Below are 17053 nucleotides of genomic sequence, written 5' to 3'. Positions count from 1 at the left end.
GGCTTTCAAATAAGTCATGGTTGTACGGCAGTGAAGCATCGGTGTTGAACACTGATGTCATGCTGTCGATGATGATGATGTCCATATTTATAGAAACAGTGATGCAGTCTTCCCCCGAGGAATGGCAGGTTAGAAGAGATCGGCCCAAAAAACCGCACACTCCGATTGCCAAACGGTTGACCGTGACCGCCGGCGTATTATTCGATACATTCGGAATACTTTTACAACCAAAGAGTGTGGTGCAGCTCGAAAGGTACCTGCCGTGCACAGCCGCACTAGGAGTGAAACAGTAATACCTCCATCCACCTTGCAGACTTTAATGCCTCCATTCTACCACAGGCCTCTCTTGCTGAAACCTTGCTTTTCCCCTGTCAACGATTGTTGTCTCCGTAATACACATACAAGACCCCACTTCGGTTGTGCACCTCATGCTGCTTACGATGAGCTCAGATGTTCCACAATTCACTCTCCACTGTTCTGGTGATTTTGACGCAATGGCGCGTGGTATGTGCGGTGTGGGAGTAGCACTCAGCCCCAAGGCTGAAAGCGCCTTACTGGACTGGATCCCAGTACACAGTCGCCTTTGCGCTGTGCGGTTGTCTGGCCCAATTAGGATTAATGCAGGTTGATGCGGTAAAGGGTGTTTGTTTATGATGTTCAGCTTACGCCCGAACAGACTACAGTTCTGAAATTGAGAAGGACGAGTTTTATCAGGATCTGTCACGAGTGCTCCGGTCGGCAAACAATCCTGGCCGGTGATACGAATGCCCAAGCTGGTCGACCAAATCCGGAAGAACCACGGTTGTGTTACGGATTTGGAGTCCATTCAGAGCGCACGGATAATGGGGAGTGGCTTTTTCAGTTGTGTGCAGATCATTGCCTGGTCTTGGCTAGTACCAACGTCCAACACAAAGGCTCACATCAAGGACACCTACCACAATACAGCCAGGGACTCAACTGTCACGAAGAGACTGGACCTTACCGTGGTGTGGTGGTTTGTGTACCTCGGAGACCCATTGAACTATACTGGGGGTGTCCGCGCGACACTCAGTCTCTCATACCAGGTGGTCAATGGTTAGAGGTCTGACGAACACAGTCTCCTGGCCCTCCAGGTTGAGGGTTGGAACATGTATGGCGACTTGTTCCGTAGAAAAGGTAGTGCATTTGCATTTCCCCGCCAAACACCGCTGCCTTGCGGTTAGGCTTTTGAGCCAAAGGCTTTGGTTGAGGACCCTAATCGTCCTCCTGTCTATGTGTGGGCGCCCTGGCAGTATCCCAGCCCTCGTTCAACCATGACCTACACAACTAACAATACTCTCAATACTGACTCAATTGGACCATGTGGCTACCAGTTACTGATAGAGAGTCTCAGTTAAGGATTATCTTAACTTATGGGGTATGAAACTTTACTCTGATCACGCCATCGTGCGGGCCAGGTTAGCACTTAGCTTTCCGCCAGCAGTACGCATGCCACAAGAGAGCAGCTCCATTCATTACTTCGTCAAGCTTCACTATGTGAAGAGCATCGAGCTGGTCCGGCTAGAAAGCTACTGAAAACGCAAAGCCATGAAAATGACGAAGATTGCTTGGAGGATGAATGGAAACGGGTTAAAGCTATGCTCTCAGCTTTCAGAACTGTTTGTCCAGACCACCTGACACGACTTAATGAACACTGGATATCCTTGAGATCAACAGATTAGAAAAGCCATACCAGAAATGATGATGGCGAACGCAGACCATTCAAACGGATGATCGGGAGCTTAAAGAACGATAGAGAACGCCAGTGGGTTTCGAAAGCCCAGAAGATGGAGAAGGCTTTCGCTGCAGGCAACAGCAGTGCTGTTTCAAGTGATTCGACCAGTCGGTTAAAAGAAAGCAGGTGTCATTGAAACGATGTGCGAAAAAAAACGGAACAGCAATTCACTCCATCAAACGTCGTCTTGAGCGGTGGTCTGAGCACTTAAAAGAGCAGCTCGGCTGGTCTCCTTCAACACAAATGTTGGAGGAACCAAGCAAACCCGAATGGAAACTGACACCAACCCGCCGTCAGCATCCGAAATCCATCGTGATGTATGAACTCTGAAGCGCGCCAAGGCACCTGAACCAGACGGTCTGCATCCCGCGCTCTTCAAAGGTGACAAGGCTCTGGTAAAGTCTGAAAGCCAAAAGATTTGGAAGGAAAAGATAATACCAGTCGAATGGAGCTCTCCGACCGTTATCCCAGTTTTTAAAAAGGGCGCAAGAACTTCATGTAAAAACCAGCATAGTATTAGCCCGATATCCGTCACCTCTAAGATGCACTCTGACATTATGTTGCTCAGATTGGTGGATTATCGGGGATTATCGTCCCACGTTGCTCTTTCTTCGTTATGTGAAAGCTGCTTCCGATTTTGTCGGCCGTCAGAAACTCTGACAGTGTCTGGAGATCAAAGTTGTCCCTTTCGAATTTCCATCCCTCATGAGAGCACTGTATGATTTCGCAGAAGTTCACCACGTCCAATGGTGTAGGACAAGACTGTCCTCTCACACTTTTCCTCTTCAACTTTGTTACTGATATGCTGATTGAAATCTTCCTGTCTCCTTCTGAAACCCCGGGAGCCGAAAAGCTCCCTGGACGTCCCTTCATAGCCATTGAGTGCGCAGACGATATTGGTTAGGATCCATCCCAAACGTAAATGATTTTAAATAACCTAAGCAATTCTGCCGCAAGGTTTGGCATGCGCTTCACACCTGCAGGCTAAATAGAGCTGCTACAAGGTTGGGTTGGATCAAACCGACACCTCATGCTTGTAGGTGAGCTAATCGACGTGATAGATAAATTCGTTTACCTAGGCGAGTTCTGGTGGACTGGCTGGAAAGGAGGTTGTGCAACGTATGACTTGACAGAAGGGTGTGAAAGAAATTACGTCCTCCATGATGTGGTTCCTGTGACCCCTGCTGTGCTTGGCTGGAGCCGTTGCAACAAACAGCGGTCGATCCGTGCTGTCAGTTCCTTGCCCGATTGTCCGATTGAGCGCTGCGAGGTGTAGGCACCTCAGAATGCTTGACATAAGCCAGAATCAAGTCCCCTTCATTCCGGAGGCCAGCCATTCCTAATAACCGAGCTTCACATCACTTGGACGGATTTGTCACGTGCATGACACGGACCAAGCGAAGGCATGCCCTGATTGGTCATAATGCCAGCCAATGCAGATCGAGCACCGTTGATTCGACATATCTCGCCTCCTCACGGAGATTCTAGCGCGACCTTGTGGAACACATTGTGATTACCCTATAAATACAGTTGGGATAATTTTCCTTTGTCTCCATAAAGGGGCTGTGTGAAGCTACCATACCTTTTGATATACCACAGTGGGCGGAGCAGGAAGCCAAGGGACCGACATACTTGCACGATGGTCCAGCAAGACGCAACAACTAGGGACAACCCGAACCCACAACGTCAATCTTGGCAGAGCAACTACAATTAATTTTACAACAACAAAAGAAGCCGTTCTAAGAAGCTAAGATGAGGCTTCTCGGATCTCTGATGCTCACAACGTCGGCGGATGCAACAAAAACGATCGAGCCTCCTCCGCTTGAGCTCGATTACTGAATTCAATTTCGATGCTGAATCTGGACAAACTTTCGAAAGTGGATTCAAGAAAAACGAAGGCATGTTTCAAACTGACTTTTCTCAGTTTGATGATGCATGGAAAGTTCGAACGTTGCAGTGGAAACTGGGGACAGCTGGAACGATTGGTTCACAAATTTCATATTTACCAAACTCCCTCGTGACCTTGGTTTCGCAGATGCTATCAAAATCCTGGCCCTAATATTCGGTGAGCAAAGTTCCTTCTTCATTAATCGTTATCAATTTCTCAAGATTACCAAGAGGGATACTAATGATACCATCACCTATGCCATTGTGGTCATCAGAGAATGCCAGCGCTTTCAGCTCAGCACCATGACCGAGGATCGATTCAATTGTGTCATCTACGTGGCTGGTCTCCAGTCGCCACACGATGTAGATATTTAGACTCGGTTGTTAATTGAATTAAAGAGGATCCAGAGTTGACGATTCAGAAACTTACATTCGAAGGCCAGCACCCTATCAATCTCAAGGCTGATGCTGCAATGATTGGCGATTCCAAATTTTCCAAAGGGAAATCTCATTCTTAGCGGACTCCAAGAAAACCGCCTACGCCATGCTGGCTTTGTGAAGAATGGCATTATTCACGCCACTCTCCCCGCTGGAGCCACAGATGTATTAAGCGCGATCGAAAGTTGCACAAGGAAGAATGCTGCATGGACAACTTCAGGAGCTCGCGCAAACAACGACCCGATAAAAGGACGCAGGCATCGGCCATGACCGCTACATTCAGGATGAAATCACCTGGTCGACGTAAGTTCATCACAGTATGTATCAATGGTACACCGGTTACCCTCCGACTTGATACTGGTTCTGCCCTCTGATTTCGACACTATCTTGGGACGTAATCGGAAGGCCACCAGTGGAATATACAAAGTGCATTGTTCGTAATGCATCTTTTAGAACGCTCAAAATGACCGGGAAGGTCGACCGTTCCGTAACGTTCAAGAAGCTTCATCTCAATGGTACGAATTAACAGGCCTTGACTTCTTGGGCCTGGGTTGTATTATTCAGCTTAAACTGTTCAACTCCGTTTGTAACGAAAAAACTTTGCAAATGGCTTCAATAGGTTAACGAGAACACCACGTCCTGACGGTTTTGTGGTTGCCACAGTTACACCCAAACCGGAGACCAGAAGGAGCGTACGCCACTATTCAACTCCTGGCGCCCGGCACCGGTAGCTCCATCTCTTTAGTCCAAACTGGTGAATCTTGAAAGCAACCTGCAACGTATTACTCGCTGTCCGAACCCTTCAGTTTACAGTTCCAGATTCATGCGGGTCGTTCTACTGCTATCTGGAAGGCTAAGAAAAGGGGCCGGTAGTAGTGATGCTCCAACAGCAACACAGAGGCCTAACACTAATTTGGCGATATGGGGAATGGTCTCTACAGCGGCGCGGGGTCAAACATGGTAAATACGAGGCAAAAATAAGATCACAAACCCGGCGACGTCAGGGAAACCAACTTCAGACAACAGCCTCAAGCTGCCAAAGGGGATCACGTCACATTGGACATCGGACAGCCTTGATATACCTCCGAAGTGAAAGGTACCAGATCCCAGGCTAGGACTCTCGCAGCCATAGAGATGGAGCGAAAAGCGGCAGCACCTCCATGATTCGTCACAGTGAAGTCGAAAGCAGCGGTCGGTTGAACAGCCTTCTCAAGGTGGAGGTCCCCCGAGACCAGCCGTTCCTAATAACCGAACATCACATCACTTGGACGGATGTCACCTGAAGGACACGGACCAAATGAAGACGTGTCCTGATTGGTCAGAATGCCAGCCAACGCAGATCGAGCATATTTGACTCGACACATCTCGCCTCTTCACGGAGATCCTAGCACGACATTGTGGAACACATTGTGACTACCATTTAATTTCCCTTTGTCCCCGGCTGACTGAAACTATATACTGAAACCTTATCACAGAGGGTGGAGCAGGAAGCCGAGGGACCTATGCGGAGCTGCACTACCGATCACAATACCTTTCTCACCCACAGTTTTTCACTTCCCACTCCAAAAGTTTAAATATAATTAGATTAGCTTTACGGTTGTACGTCAGTAGAGCACCAGTGTAAACACTGGTGTTGCTGTCTCTGATGGTGATGATATTACCAGCAGGATCTCGATAGTTCATCCGGAGTTATAAAGGCGGATGACCGTAGACGTCTCCCTTTATTCCCCTTCACCATTGGCAACTGCCTTCGTAGTCTCATCCGTGAAGACTGACAACTCCGCTTGTCTCGCACGGGTCTTTGCTCCGATGTCTGCGTCTCAGCTGGTATCCACGGTCTCAGACATCTTAAAGCCAACCTTGAAGCCCGGGCACGCAGTCGTTCTAAGTACTTTCAACGCTCACGACCCAAGGCAAACAGGGCGACAAGCTTCTTATGCTTGGCGCGCCTGATTATGTCCCAAGTGACTGTCGGTGGCACTATCAAACACAACTTTGATAACGCTCCGAATTCCCTGATCTGGTGGAATGAAGTCCTGCGTATCGTTGTTGTTGCGGGAGATTCAAACGCAAAAGTGCGCATACTTAGTGCATTTTAGACTAAATTGGGTTATTGACATGTACGGGATTCGGTACGTGCAAGCGAAACCGCTTCAGGCGTGTACTGACTGTTGATAGCCTTCAAGCAGTGCCAGCTTCCAAAATGATCAAAATCGTCCAGCCACATGGTGTCCTCCAAAAGCTCGCCAGCCACGGACTCCAATCTGCCACATTTCCATTAGTTATAGAGAGGGGGATGGCTCAGTGGTTAAAGCGCGAATTTACCAACCTGGAGGTCCGTGGTTCGAATCCGGCCTCTGCATCTCGACTACCCCGTCTAGGCTTGGGCCGTTGTGTAGCACATTGGGTGGTTTGGCCCGGAAAAGTATTAGACGACGACTGTAACTTAGCGCCCTTTGACCGTGAAGCCTGTGGGCACAGAAGACTGATGAACTTGAAGGAGCAAAGAATGCTGGCGACGCCCAAAGATTAGTTCGGTTGGTGCGTGCAGCCGTTCCTCAAGAACTGCTTGGAATCGAAGCCATCAAGGCTGAGATTAATGCGAACGGCTTCAGTAAAGAGGGATGCTGCAGCTAGTTTTCATGACTACTCACTGCCGTCAGCACTGCAGCCATGGAGGGTAATTCTGGGACTCCCTACGGCCTCAGAGTTCTATGGCTGCACACGTCCGCACAAGCGCGACGGAGCCCCTGGTTTTGATGACCTGTACTGCGCATGGTTCAAAGATCTGGTCGAAGTTTTCGGTCAGTGTCTATATGATATGTTTATCTCCATTTGGTAAAAAGGTCACCCCATATGATATGGGAGGATCGGTCATAGTGCCAGTTTCCAAGTGCGGTGACCAAAGAGGGATCAGCTTCAATCCCATCATGATGGCTTTAGCTGTCCTTTGACGCGTTATCAATGACTCGAGAGTAGTAAATGGGATTTCGGCCTAGTAGATATTGTTTCAACCATATCTTCACGCTCCGACAGTTGCTGAAATATATTCATACGTATAGATGGCCTTTGGACTTAGAATTCATGAATTTCTAAAGTGCATTTGACTCCGGAAACCTCCGTCCCCTAAGGATGCACAGTCCGTACCTTTCTTTTTTCGTGATCTGTAGGATGTGAACGCTCTGTGCTCTTAAAAATCTCGGCGTTCAAATCATCACGACCATCATTGAGAGGAACCCCAGGAAGAATATCGGTGGTTCACTGCCATACAACCAAGTAAATTAATTTGAATAAAGTATCGTAATGGAAAGAATGAAATGATGCAAGAAGACACTCAGTTCAGTGTGGCATGGAATACGCCGTTCTTAGTCATGAAGAGGAGAGGAAGGCACAGATGGTCTTGGACAAACGGACTAAACTCATCCCGTCCTATGACGCGCGCTTTTCACCCATGTGTTGTAAGGTCATGGTCCTGGAGATAGTCGCTAAACACTTACACTTACAATCCAAGGAAAACACTTGAGGAGTTGGGGCATTTTACTCATCAAGGGGCTTGTAAAAGATTTGAATGAGTTCAGTTCACAGATCCTTAGGGCTCTGGTCGTCCTGGATAATTCGAGACATCTATGTCGACGAGACGTATTACTGAGTCTCAAGGAACTTGTATCGGACTAAAGCACGGGTTGTTTTGTTGTACGACTGAGATGTGGCCTCTGTGTGCAGCTGAGCTGAGACGATAGCCGCTTTCTCAGAACCAAAGATGGTGAGACTAGAGTGTTTGAATGTCGAGAAGACATTGGTTAGAAAATTTGAGGCGCTCTGTTTACCCTTGTCGCAACAACTTTGATGAGTCTGTCCGGTAGGTAAACTGCTGGCGATTCCGTAGTCTCCAAACTGGCACAGATAGGGTATTTTACACACCTCCACAGCCGTCCAGTTATTCTCTGTGTATAACCCAGACTGCATGCAAGATGGCGATTATTCAAACCCAAATGTAGTCTCACTTTTAAGGTTAGCTCATACACACGACCTGACTTGTTGGTTCCACTTAGTTTCCCACAAACTTTGATCGTCCACGCAGATATAACACTGGTGGAATGGCCGGCCATGTAGTCGAAGTTTTGAAAAAGAAGTGAGACACGACTGTTTCCCGAAAGACATTACCAAGCGGATGCTCTAGGCCAGACGTAGCCCCCCTTCCGTTAAACAGTCTTAATCCATTGCAGAGACCTGGGAATAATTTGGGGCTGATAGCTTCCGCATAAAGAGCCAAAGTCGTATTTAAAGCTTTAGTAGGCTAGTAGTAGTCTAGTAGTAGTAGTAGTAGATCTAACCCCATTTTAGTACAACACTTGGCGATTTCATGTAAGACATTAGATATGACAGGCACAAGTGTTCTCTCACTTCAATTTGAGTTGCCGATAAGAGCCCAATTTCGGTCAAATATTTTACAAACATGCCTTGCAATCTTGTTACCTGCAGTCAAGCATAAGTCGGGCTAACTGGCTTTTGCGTAGATTCCACATTTCCACATTTTTCACCCCGTTCCAATTCGCCTTATCATTGTTTTCTTGAAATTCTCGATCACTTGTATGTAATTTCGAATGAATAGTCCACTTATGCGGAAGACTGAATAAAGTTTGGCTCCGCCCAGCTCGACTGAAGTGACTCAGCAGCATATGCAGTCAATAAAACTGAGTTTTCTTGTTACATGAAGGTTATATAACGGTCAGATAGCCACCTGGCATAGTTAGTTGATAATTGCCTTCACCACCAAATCCGCCATACAACCGGTTTTGTGGTTATACGTATGTTTGAAAATAAATGTGAGCCGGCTGGTAAGCAAATAACCGTGCTCGCCGGTTGCCAACTGAGAGGGAGCAGTTGCTCACAAGTGGTTTAATTTGTTAACCATGAAAATTCTGAGCGCAGGAATGACGGGTGGTGTACATGGGTAAAAGGGAGGAAATGAATGGGAGTGCGTTATTGTGCAGCCTACCGTATCCGGATAACCCACCCTTTTAGACTGCGTAGAAAGTCATCAATCAGTATAATTGACGAGAAGCGTAACTTTACCGGAGTAAAAGAAACGCTTTTTGTGCTATGACACACATTTCAAAGAGAATCAGATGTCACAATCGGCATGGTTAACTGAGGCGTATATGAGGCAGGGTCCTCACTACTGCAGGCGTTTAAAACTTTACCTAACAGGATAGGTGGGACTATTTACCATCCGATTCGGAGTGAATATAAACTATTTGTGAAGGAAAGCTGAAACGATATCCAGAGGCAAGTGAAACTAGATTTCGTCCGGCGGGTGTCGCAGACAACAAACACTGTTTTCCATCTTCCACAACCTAATTATTTTCTGAAACGTGTTAACAAATTATAGCAACCATCGTTGTGAAAAATCAATGTAGGAGGTATAAAAAAGACGATGGAAAATAAGATGCACGGACAGAAATATAACCATATAGTTTTGACAACGTCCTTGTGGAAAAACACCCCAATATGCAACTATAGTTGACCAAACCCTGTCGAATTCCGCTGTGCGTACCGTTTATTTTTTCGGTACTTATGCGGAAAATGCATGAGCAGGGGGGCGCTTAAAATCTAAAGCGTATGGTAATACCACTTCAAGCCAGCAGATCCGACATATACGGCTTGACCACCGTGCGCGAAAAAAACGATCTGCGCACAACACCAAGACATGATGCGCGCATGTTTTCTTTCGGAGGACAGCGATCAAAATTGGTGGATAACTTTGAGTTATGACGGATTATTACAAGTTTTGCGATGGTTGCTCTTGTCACTTGGAAAAACGCGCCGTCCGAACGCACACTCTGTACTCGTTCAACAGTACTGTCAACTTAATTACCACCTATCACATTTGCAGCATGACAAACAAGTTGAGGACGAAACTATTATTATGATGGTGCAGGTCAGTATTGACAATTTTCAGCCGCAGAAGCTCCCTGAAGTCCCTGAACCACATCGTGCAGGTACGTACAAACGTTTTTGGATTTGCGAACCCTCCTATAAATACCTCGGTGCAACACAAAGCATGTAATTGCGCATACAATACGTATAAACAATGGACAGATTATAGGGGAACGGTTTCATTTCACCTACATGAATACGTAAATGGACTCTATCAGGCTTCATTGGCAAGGAAGTCCGCGAAAACGGACTTAGTCCGTTCGCTAAACTCAAGTAACGTTTTTCTCCCGTGGAACTTTTCTAATTGGACAAAATCGTGATGTTCTCAACAGCGTCCGTACGCCTTTAGACAGCTCCGGAAGCTTGTGTTTAAGTGATAAGAGCCGACAATTTACGATTTTGAAACGGACATTCGGTTCCGGAAAATGTTCCCAAAACTCTACTAGACAGTATTCCCCTCTTCACACTTCGCCTTTGACGCTCATCTTAGAAAGTAAGCTACCTTAAAACACATTCATGCTGCGTGCTGTTGGATCCTTCGCACATGTTATAAGAGCAAAGTAGCGTGTGCTGCCCCTTGCATGTCCGATAACCGGCTTTAACCACCGTAAAACCCACCGATAGCCTTGTTGTATAGCAAACCTCATTCATTTCCTGGACACACGAGTTAACGCACCTTACAGCGATAAAGACCAACTTACGCGTAGCTGCACTGTTTATACTGTCAGCATTGAGGGGTGTGGATTGATGCGGTGATGTTAGTGAGACATTGCACACAGCAGACAAAGGTGAACCTGAATAGGAGTGCATATAAGGCGGACGTCAGATCACTCACTTTTTATGAATGTAAAACTTTATTACGAATATTCGAAAACGCCAGCATCCTTCAGTCGTTCACCCATCAGTGTCACCCTAAGGGTGACCCAATTAATGAGCGAGTTCAGCTACGAATAAACTTCCTAACGGATTAAAAGATTATTACAGAAGCTGGAGGGTTTTGCCAAAGCTTCCGGGTAGGATTGGTTTTTGTCGTTCAGGGGCTTCCATTAGCCTGACAGATGTTGAAAAAGGGTGTGGCGCTGCTCTGCAAGTTCTCAGCGCGGGACGGAAAGCTTGTCAGGGCGAGGACTCACACAAAAGCGCGTCTAAAATTACCTTGAAATGGGTACCAGCTACAACGTGAACAACCATCATAAGAATGTCATTTCACGCACCAAGTACCCAAAATGAGGAATATTTTTGCCTCATGGAAGTGTGAGTTCGAAAGTCTCCTGGTTATTTCACTGCTGTGTGTTAGCATAGTCAACGGTGAAATCCTGTGTTCAAACACGTGTTCAAACAGGGCATAAATATAGGGTAAGTATAAGTAAATAAGTATAAGAAATTCTAAGTATAGAGTCTCTTCGGAGGTGACGGTACTCTAGGAGAAAGGGCTCAAGGGCCAGGAGACGTGCTTCAGAATCAAATACCAACAACCATTTCGTGTTGGCTGGTTGAACGCGCTTAACTGGGGTTTTTCTGGCGTCTCGCATGGAAAACTTGGTTGGCGTACACATAAATCGCTGTAACAAAGGCCCCATAGAGTACTCGAACGTTCACTCAACCGTCGGCTGAAATAACTTCACATCGTAGCATGTTCACTTGAACGGCTGATCGATGGAAGAATGGATGTACCGAGGACTGAAATCGGTCTCAATGCCACTTGCTAATTAACCTGCTGAAGACCCCTCCACACAGTGGATGAGGCTCATTATGACGGCTGTTGCCGTGAGTTGGTAATCGCTCCCGTTGATCTCAGCTGTTAGAACGAATGGTGGCCTGGTATCTGAAGCCACAGAGGACGTTGTTCGTTGGTGTAGACAGTTATCCTTGTTTGGGACATGCGTCTGTCAACACCGGGGTTTATCCCTCTGGGTCCATTGTCGAATAGTGAGGTGACACCAGCTGTGTTCGCACAATTTGAAGCCTCATGCAGTTTGTGGCCTTGCGTTTTTCCAAAGCCTTCAATTTTACGACCAGGCGATCACGCTGCTGATGCTATCTGCCTACAAAAGACGGATGGAGCTTTGGAACCATGAACAGATGTACATCTTGTTCTCGTAGGTCGTGCTTGGCTAGCCACCGTTGATGAATGAGAGAGTGATCACGGCAATGCATATTTGAATGTTTGAGTTAAATGGAGAAATACTGGTTTCTTTACACCCAAAGCAGATGTACGGAAGATATTTGCATGGACAGCTTAAAGGTTCACTCACAGGTGCCAGCGAGGATATCAAGCGACTGAGAACATTTCGGGAGTGGCACCTATCTAAGTGTTACCGCAAACGTAAATCCCTCTTTGGATTGGTCAATCCTAAGGTGCCTAAATTTCGGTCTGTACTTACCAGTGTGCCAGAGGACGTGGCCAGTGGCGTATGGCTGAATGTGGTAAGCCACCCTCCCGAATTCATCACAGATATCTACTTACAACTGATGCAAGAATAATCGGCTGTGTCGGAGAACGGCGGCACGTTCCAGGGCGTGGACGTGAATTTTGCCTCTTTTGAATATTATATTTAGCCACTGTAGCTTGTCGTTGGCAATATTTCCATAGTTAACATACGTATGATATGCTTAAATGACTCACGTTCCAGTGACCTGCAGCCAGTGTACACTTAAATAACACTAATCCAGCTTCAGTTCTCCGGCGACCTTCCGGATCGTGACGAAACCTGCTAAGATGGTGTCTGGGGTTTAAACATTTGCCAAAACACGTAATCAAGGCGGTAAATGCCGTGTAGCAAGTGTTGGCTTCGGTCGAAATCAGCCTGGAAGAAGGTGAGCTTTATGAAATGCGCTGGCCTTCTAACGGCTTAGCGTGTCTAAAATACTCAGTATTGTCCCAACCGGACACAGCTTTGACAACGCGCAACTGTGATGACGTTTTTTACCCTAGGTGTTTTTTGATGCGGTACTCTACAATCATGGTATTTCTTTAACGGACGAAGCATGTCACGCAAATATGTTCAGTTTTCACTGTCAACGAGCCTCGCCTGGTAACCATGCCTGAGCTTACACAGCCAACTTCAAGCGCTTTGGAAAACCCGGCTCGTGACAATTTATGACGTTTATGGCTCTGACGTTTGTGACTTTGGGGTAACATCTGAAAAATACGTAGAAAAAGCAGTCGCCGCAGTATCCGACCGCAAACACGTGGCTACATTCGTGAAGCTTTGTGAGGGTAACTTATTTTATTTATCTGAATAAAAAAAACGTAAATATCGGCTTCCTCAACAGTAAGTGTCCGTACCTTATACCGTCGTCGTAGATATATAGGGAGGTTAGCATCTTCTTTAGTTCATCTGCAGCTTATGACCAGACCTCCGATGATTGAGTAGGCGCTTCAAAAGCAAATTGCGTGGTTGTGCTGCAGGTAGTAGATATAGTCACCAAAAAGCAGTGCCGGCAAAGGCGCAGCCTTAGATGTCACCCGGTACGATGCGTGCTCTCTGTCAGTAAAATCCACTAGACTCTCAAGCGCCAAAGACTTCCTTCCTCCTGTCTTTGTCTGAAGAGATGCCTGCCGCATCGATAGGGAGCACTTCTGTCCACAAGCCGCAGGTGATTGTTCCGTTTGAAATAAGGTGAGCGAAACCAAGGTTGTTGCTGTTCGTATACAACTTGGATCTATTTTTAATCCATTCAGTGCAAATTACGGGGGAAACAGCCTCTCCAAGGTATCTACCACCGCCTGTACAAGCCAGTCACGTTGACTAGTGGTGGCTATTACAAGAATTCAGCGAAAAAGTGGACAAGCTTTTGACTTGAGCATATCGCAACTCGCGGAGAATAAAGTGAGCAGAGGCCCTCCACTCATCCATTTCAACCAGAGCGCAATAGTGGAACTTTGTAAAGACTTAATAAACGAATGATGAGTTTTTGAGCACGCTGCCGGCAGGTGGCACAAGATCTTGGTCGGAGCAAACTTCAGGGATCCTTCCGGTCAGAATATGAAATATTATTCCTTGGTCATCGGATAGCCTCGGGTAAATTACCAACATGATTGTATCAGCCTAGTGGCAGTATGGCGCTCCATAGGTTGTAACCGCCACAAAGCGGAAACAATGATAACGATAGCCGTTGCCATTCACCTCGACCACTTATCGTAACTGCTTGGCACGTGTCTTCGGGCGACGCTGATTATGGGCCCTCACGATGCACCGCGATCTAATCCACGACCAACGATGAATGGCCAACGATGGTCATTCATACCCATACCTCTATGCGTTGTCAATCACCTCGAATACTTATTGTGGCTGCTAGGCTCGTGTCTAGGTTTGACGCTGGTTACGAGGCCTCACCTATACAGAGTAATCTAATCCGTAGGTCAACGACAGCATTTCATACCGATTCTCTTCGCTAACTATAATAAACACCAGGCCAGCATCCATGCGGCAGGCAAAAATAAGTCTCAACTATGGGTGACGGCCTTATCTGATGGCCCATCTTATTCATTGCTGTTGTCGATGGTTTCTTAGTTGGCCGCTTATCGTGTTCAGTGCAGTGATGGTACGGCGCTGGAATACCCTGTTTGATAGCATACCCGCAATTGTTCCCCTCCTACTTTGTCCAGGCACTCTCGCTCACTGGTTCCCATACCGACAGCCACAATCAACCTTCATTTGTCCCCGGCCAACACCGGAAGGCGTTCATTTCAATCTGCCGAACCTTCTGCCAAATGTAAAGAACTCGGCGGCCTTTATTCCTACTCCTCACCAACTCAGTCAATTATTGCTCAGTTTGCGTGAACTCGTTTCCCAAGCAACTTTTACACTCGACCCTGCTGCATCTGCAACACTAGTGAGTCGCACAAGCTTCACTGCACACTGTAATTCTGCGTTTCCTGCTACCATTTGTCCGTACAACATTTTTACCCCACTACACCATCCCCACAGAGCTTTCCGTGGCCATCCGCCACGCAGACCAAGGCCATGAAGCCCTACTGACGGTTCCGGGCTTTAGTTCAAACCGGCCTGCCATGTCGTGGCAGCTCTACTGCGTCTCCATATCCATTATTCAGGCCCTACACTTCCTGTAGTTTGAAGTTTTTTGTTTTTGTCACGTTCCAGTCAGGAAGCTTTTTGTTATGCCCTCACTTGTATTGTTTTCTTTGCCCGCCACCTTTAAACCCTAACGTTCAGAGTTCGTGCCATCTGATATGATCTCCATAGAACATAAAGAGACCTTGTAATTTTGGATCCCTACCCATGCCACCTCTGGTGTGATGAAATCTACTTCATTAAAGTTTACTGTTTACGTCACTTTCCCTTTTCCAGGAAACTCCCATTAATCACAAACCCCACCAGTCATGCCTTTATTCTGTAATAGCCACTGTAATAGCCACTGGCTATTCGCACAATGAGATTGATTTCTCGAAGTCTACGGCATTTTCAGACTTGCCACTTCATAGTGTAGAATGTCTATGTATAATGTATATGCTCCTGTATTATTGAAAATCCTCTACTATGGCGATTTGTCTAAGTGAACTAAATCTCCAGTTGAATAAACACCGCTGACTTTGAATACGTTACCTGATGGTAAAAAATCGCGAATTGTGGAAAAGGTTGACTCACATACAATGAACGTAACTTTCCGGTATTTTCCCACCGGACAAACAAATTTTGGTCGATGATTCTTTGTATGGCCTTTGTGGATGCAACATATGAGTAGGCGCATTCGTGCAAACAAATTTTGGTCGATGATTCTTTGTTGCCAGTAAAATTTCCTTAGTGCACGCTAATTATTTGCTAAACATCGTGCACGTTGACTAACAAGTTACAGAGTTTTTCATTATGGGTTACGAATTATACTAGAAAGACCTCGGGGCTCATCGATCTTAACCGACGCACACCACTAACATGCGGCTAGGGGTACGTGATGGCTAACTAACTAGCCACATACAGCCTACGTCGATAGTGCCAGATAGCTGAACGATGTTAAACGAAGAACACCGCTAACAGGCGGCTAGGGTAGACCATACCTAACTAATCCATCGATCGGTAACGGAGAAAAGGCTCAAAATAGACGTCTTGAAATTTTGGGATATATTGGTCGTCTTGAAGTTCACAAATGTCCTCCTGTGAGGCGAATTTTCTTCTTCGTGAGGAGTGTTCCTTTGGCCGTTGAAGTCCTGAAATGAGAGGAAGATATAATTCAGGTTATCGAAATATCACCATAAGGCGGGCGGCCGACAAACAGGTAGAGATACTTACCCCAAAATTCACTGCAGCGACTATGCTGTCGTACATGCCTGTTCACACAATGCCATCTTCAGCGGTTATTTCGCATGCCTGTTTACTGCACCTCTCAAGAAATACTAGACTTACATGTAATGCATAGGACCTCATTAACAGACAAACTTTTCGGAGCCGATGGATCACATGAAACCATCTTCGTCCCTTTCATCTAGCTGGCGCTCTACAGAGTTAGTCGTAGTCGTCAGACATTGACTCACGGCTGTCGAGTAGTTCCTCTGTGGACCCGAAAACACGGACGCACACAGACTTACGGGACACTGTGCTGGGAACCTGTGCTTCGGTCCAGATCAACATCATAAGACGCCCTCCTTGCGGACTGGGTAGCAAGCACACCTCTGCATTTTCTAGATGGGCCCGGAGCTGGCAACCAAAAGTGATTTATTTTCATGTGGACTCACCTTTGGGACAAGCCTGAAGAGCACCACTATACAGTAGGCATAGCATGCTCCAACGTGTCGGAGTGGTGCACCCTATCTTTAAGGCACCCGTTCGCATTCTCAAGTCGGTCGTTGGTCACACTACCGAAATGAACCATTCCGGACTGTACGTGTATGGCTTATTTTCGGGTGATGTACAACCAGCGAGCCGTGAGATGGGAGGGAAATCGGGGATCGGTTCGACGCAGAAGCTGTAGATCTTGTCGGAATTTGTGTGCTTGTAATATGATGAACATAAAACCTACTGTACAGCATCGTACAGGCGAGCCATGCGGTGAAATATGTGCCGGCTGTTCGCAGAA

The 17053-nt window shown here is 46.6% G+C and overlaps 1 protein-coding gene across 1 annotated transcript in view; it reads right to left on the bottom strand.

Moving 5' to 3' along the window:
• Nucleotides 1-826, bottom strand: part of T265_05748 (hypothetical protein) — a gene marked incomplete at both ends in the record, with an annotated part of 39613 nt that extends 38787 nt beyond the window's left edge. The window contains one exon of the mRNA XM_009170828.1: nucleotides 667-826. Within this exon, the coding sequence (XP_009169092.1) occupies nucleotides 667-826 (160 nt within the window). The remainder of the gene's footprint in view (nucleotides 1-666) is intronic.
• Between the last annotated feature and the right edge of the window lie 16227 nt (nucleotides 827-17053).

Source organism: Opisthorchis viverrini (assembly GCF_000715545.1).
Source record: "Opisthorchis viverrini unplaced genomic scaffold opera_v5_106, whole genome shotgun sequence".
Taxonomy (NCBI): Eukaryota; Metazoa; Platyhelminthes; class Trematoda; order Opisthorchiida; family Opisthorchiidae; genus Opisthorchis; species Opisthorchis viverrini.
The sequence above is the reverse complement of the archived record's forward strand: the minus strand, read 5'-3'. Positions and strand labels throughout refer to the sequence as shown.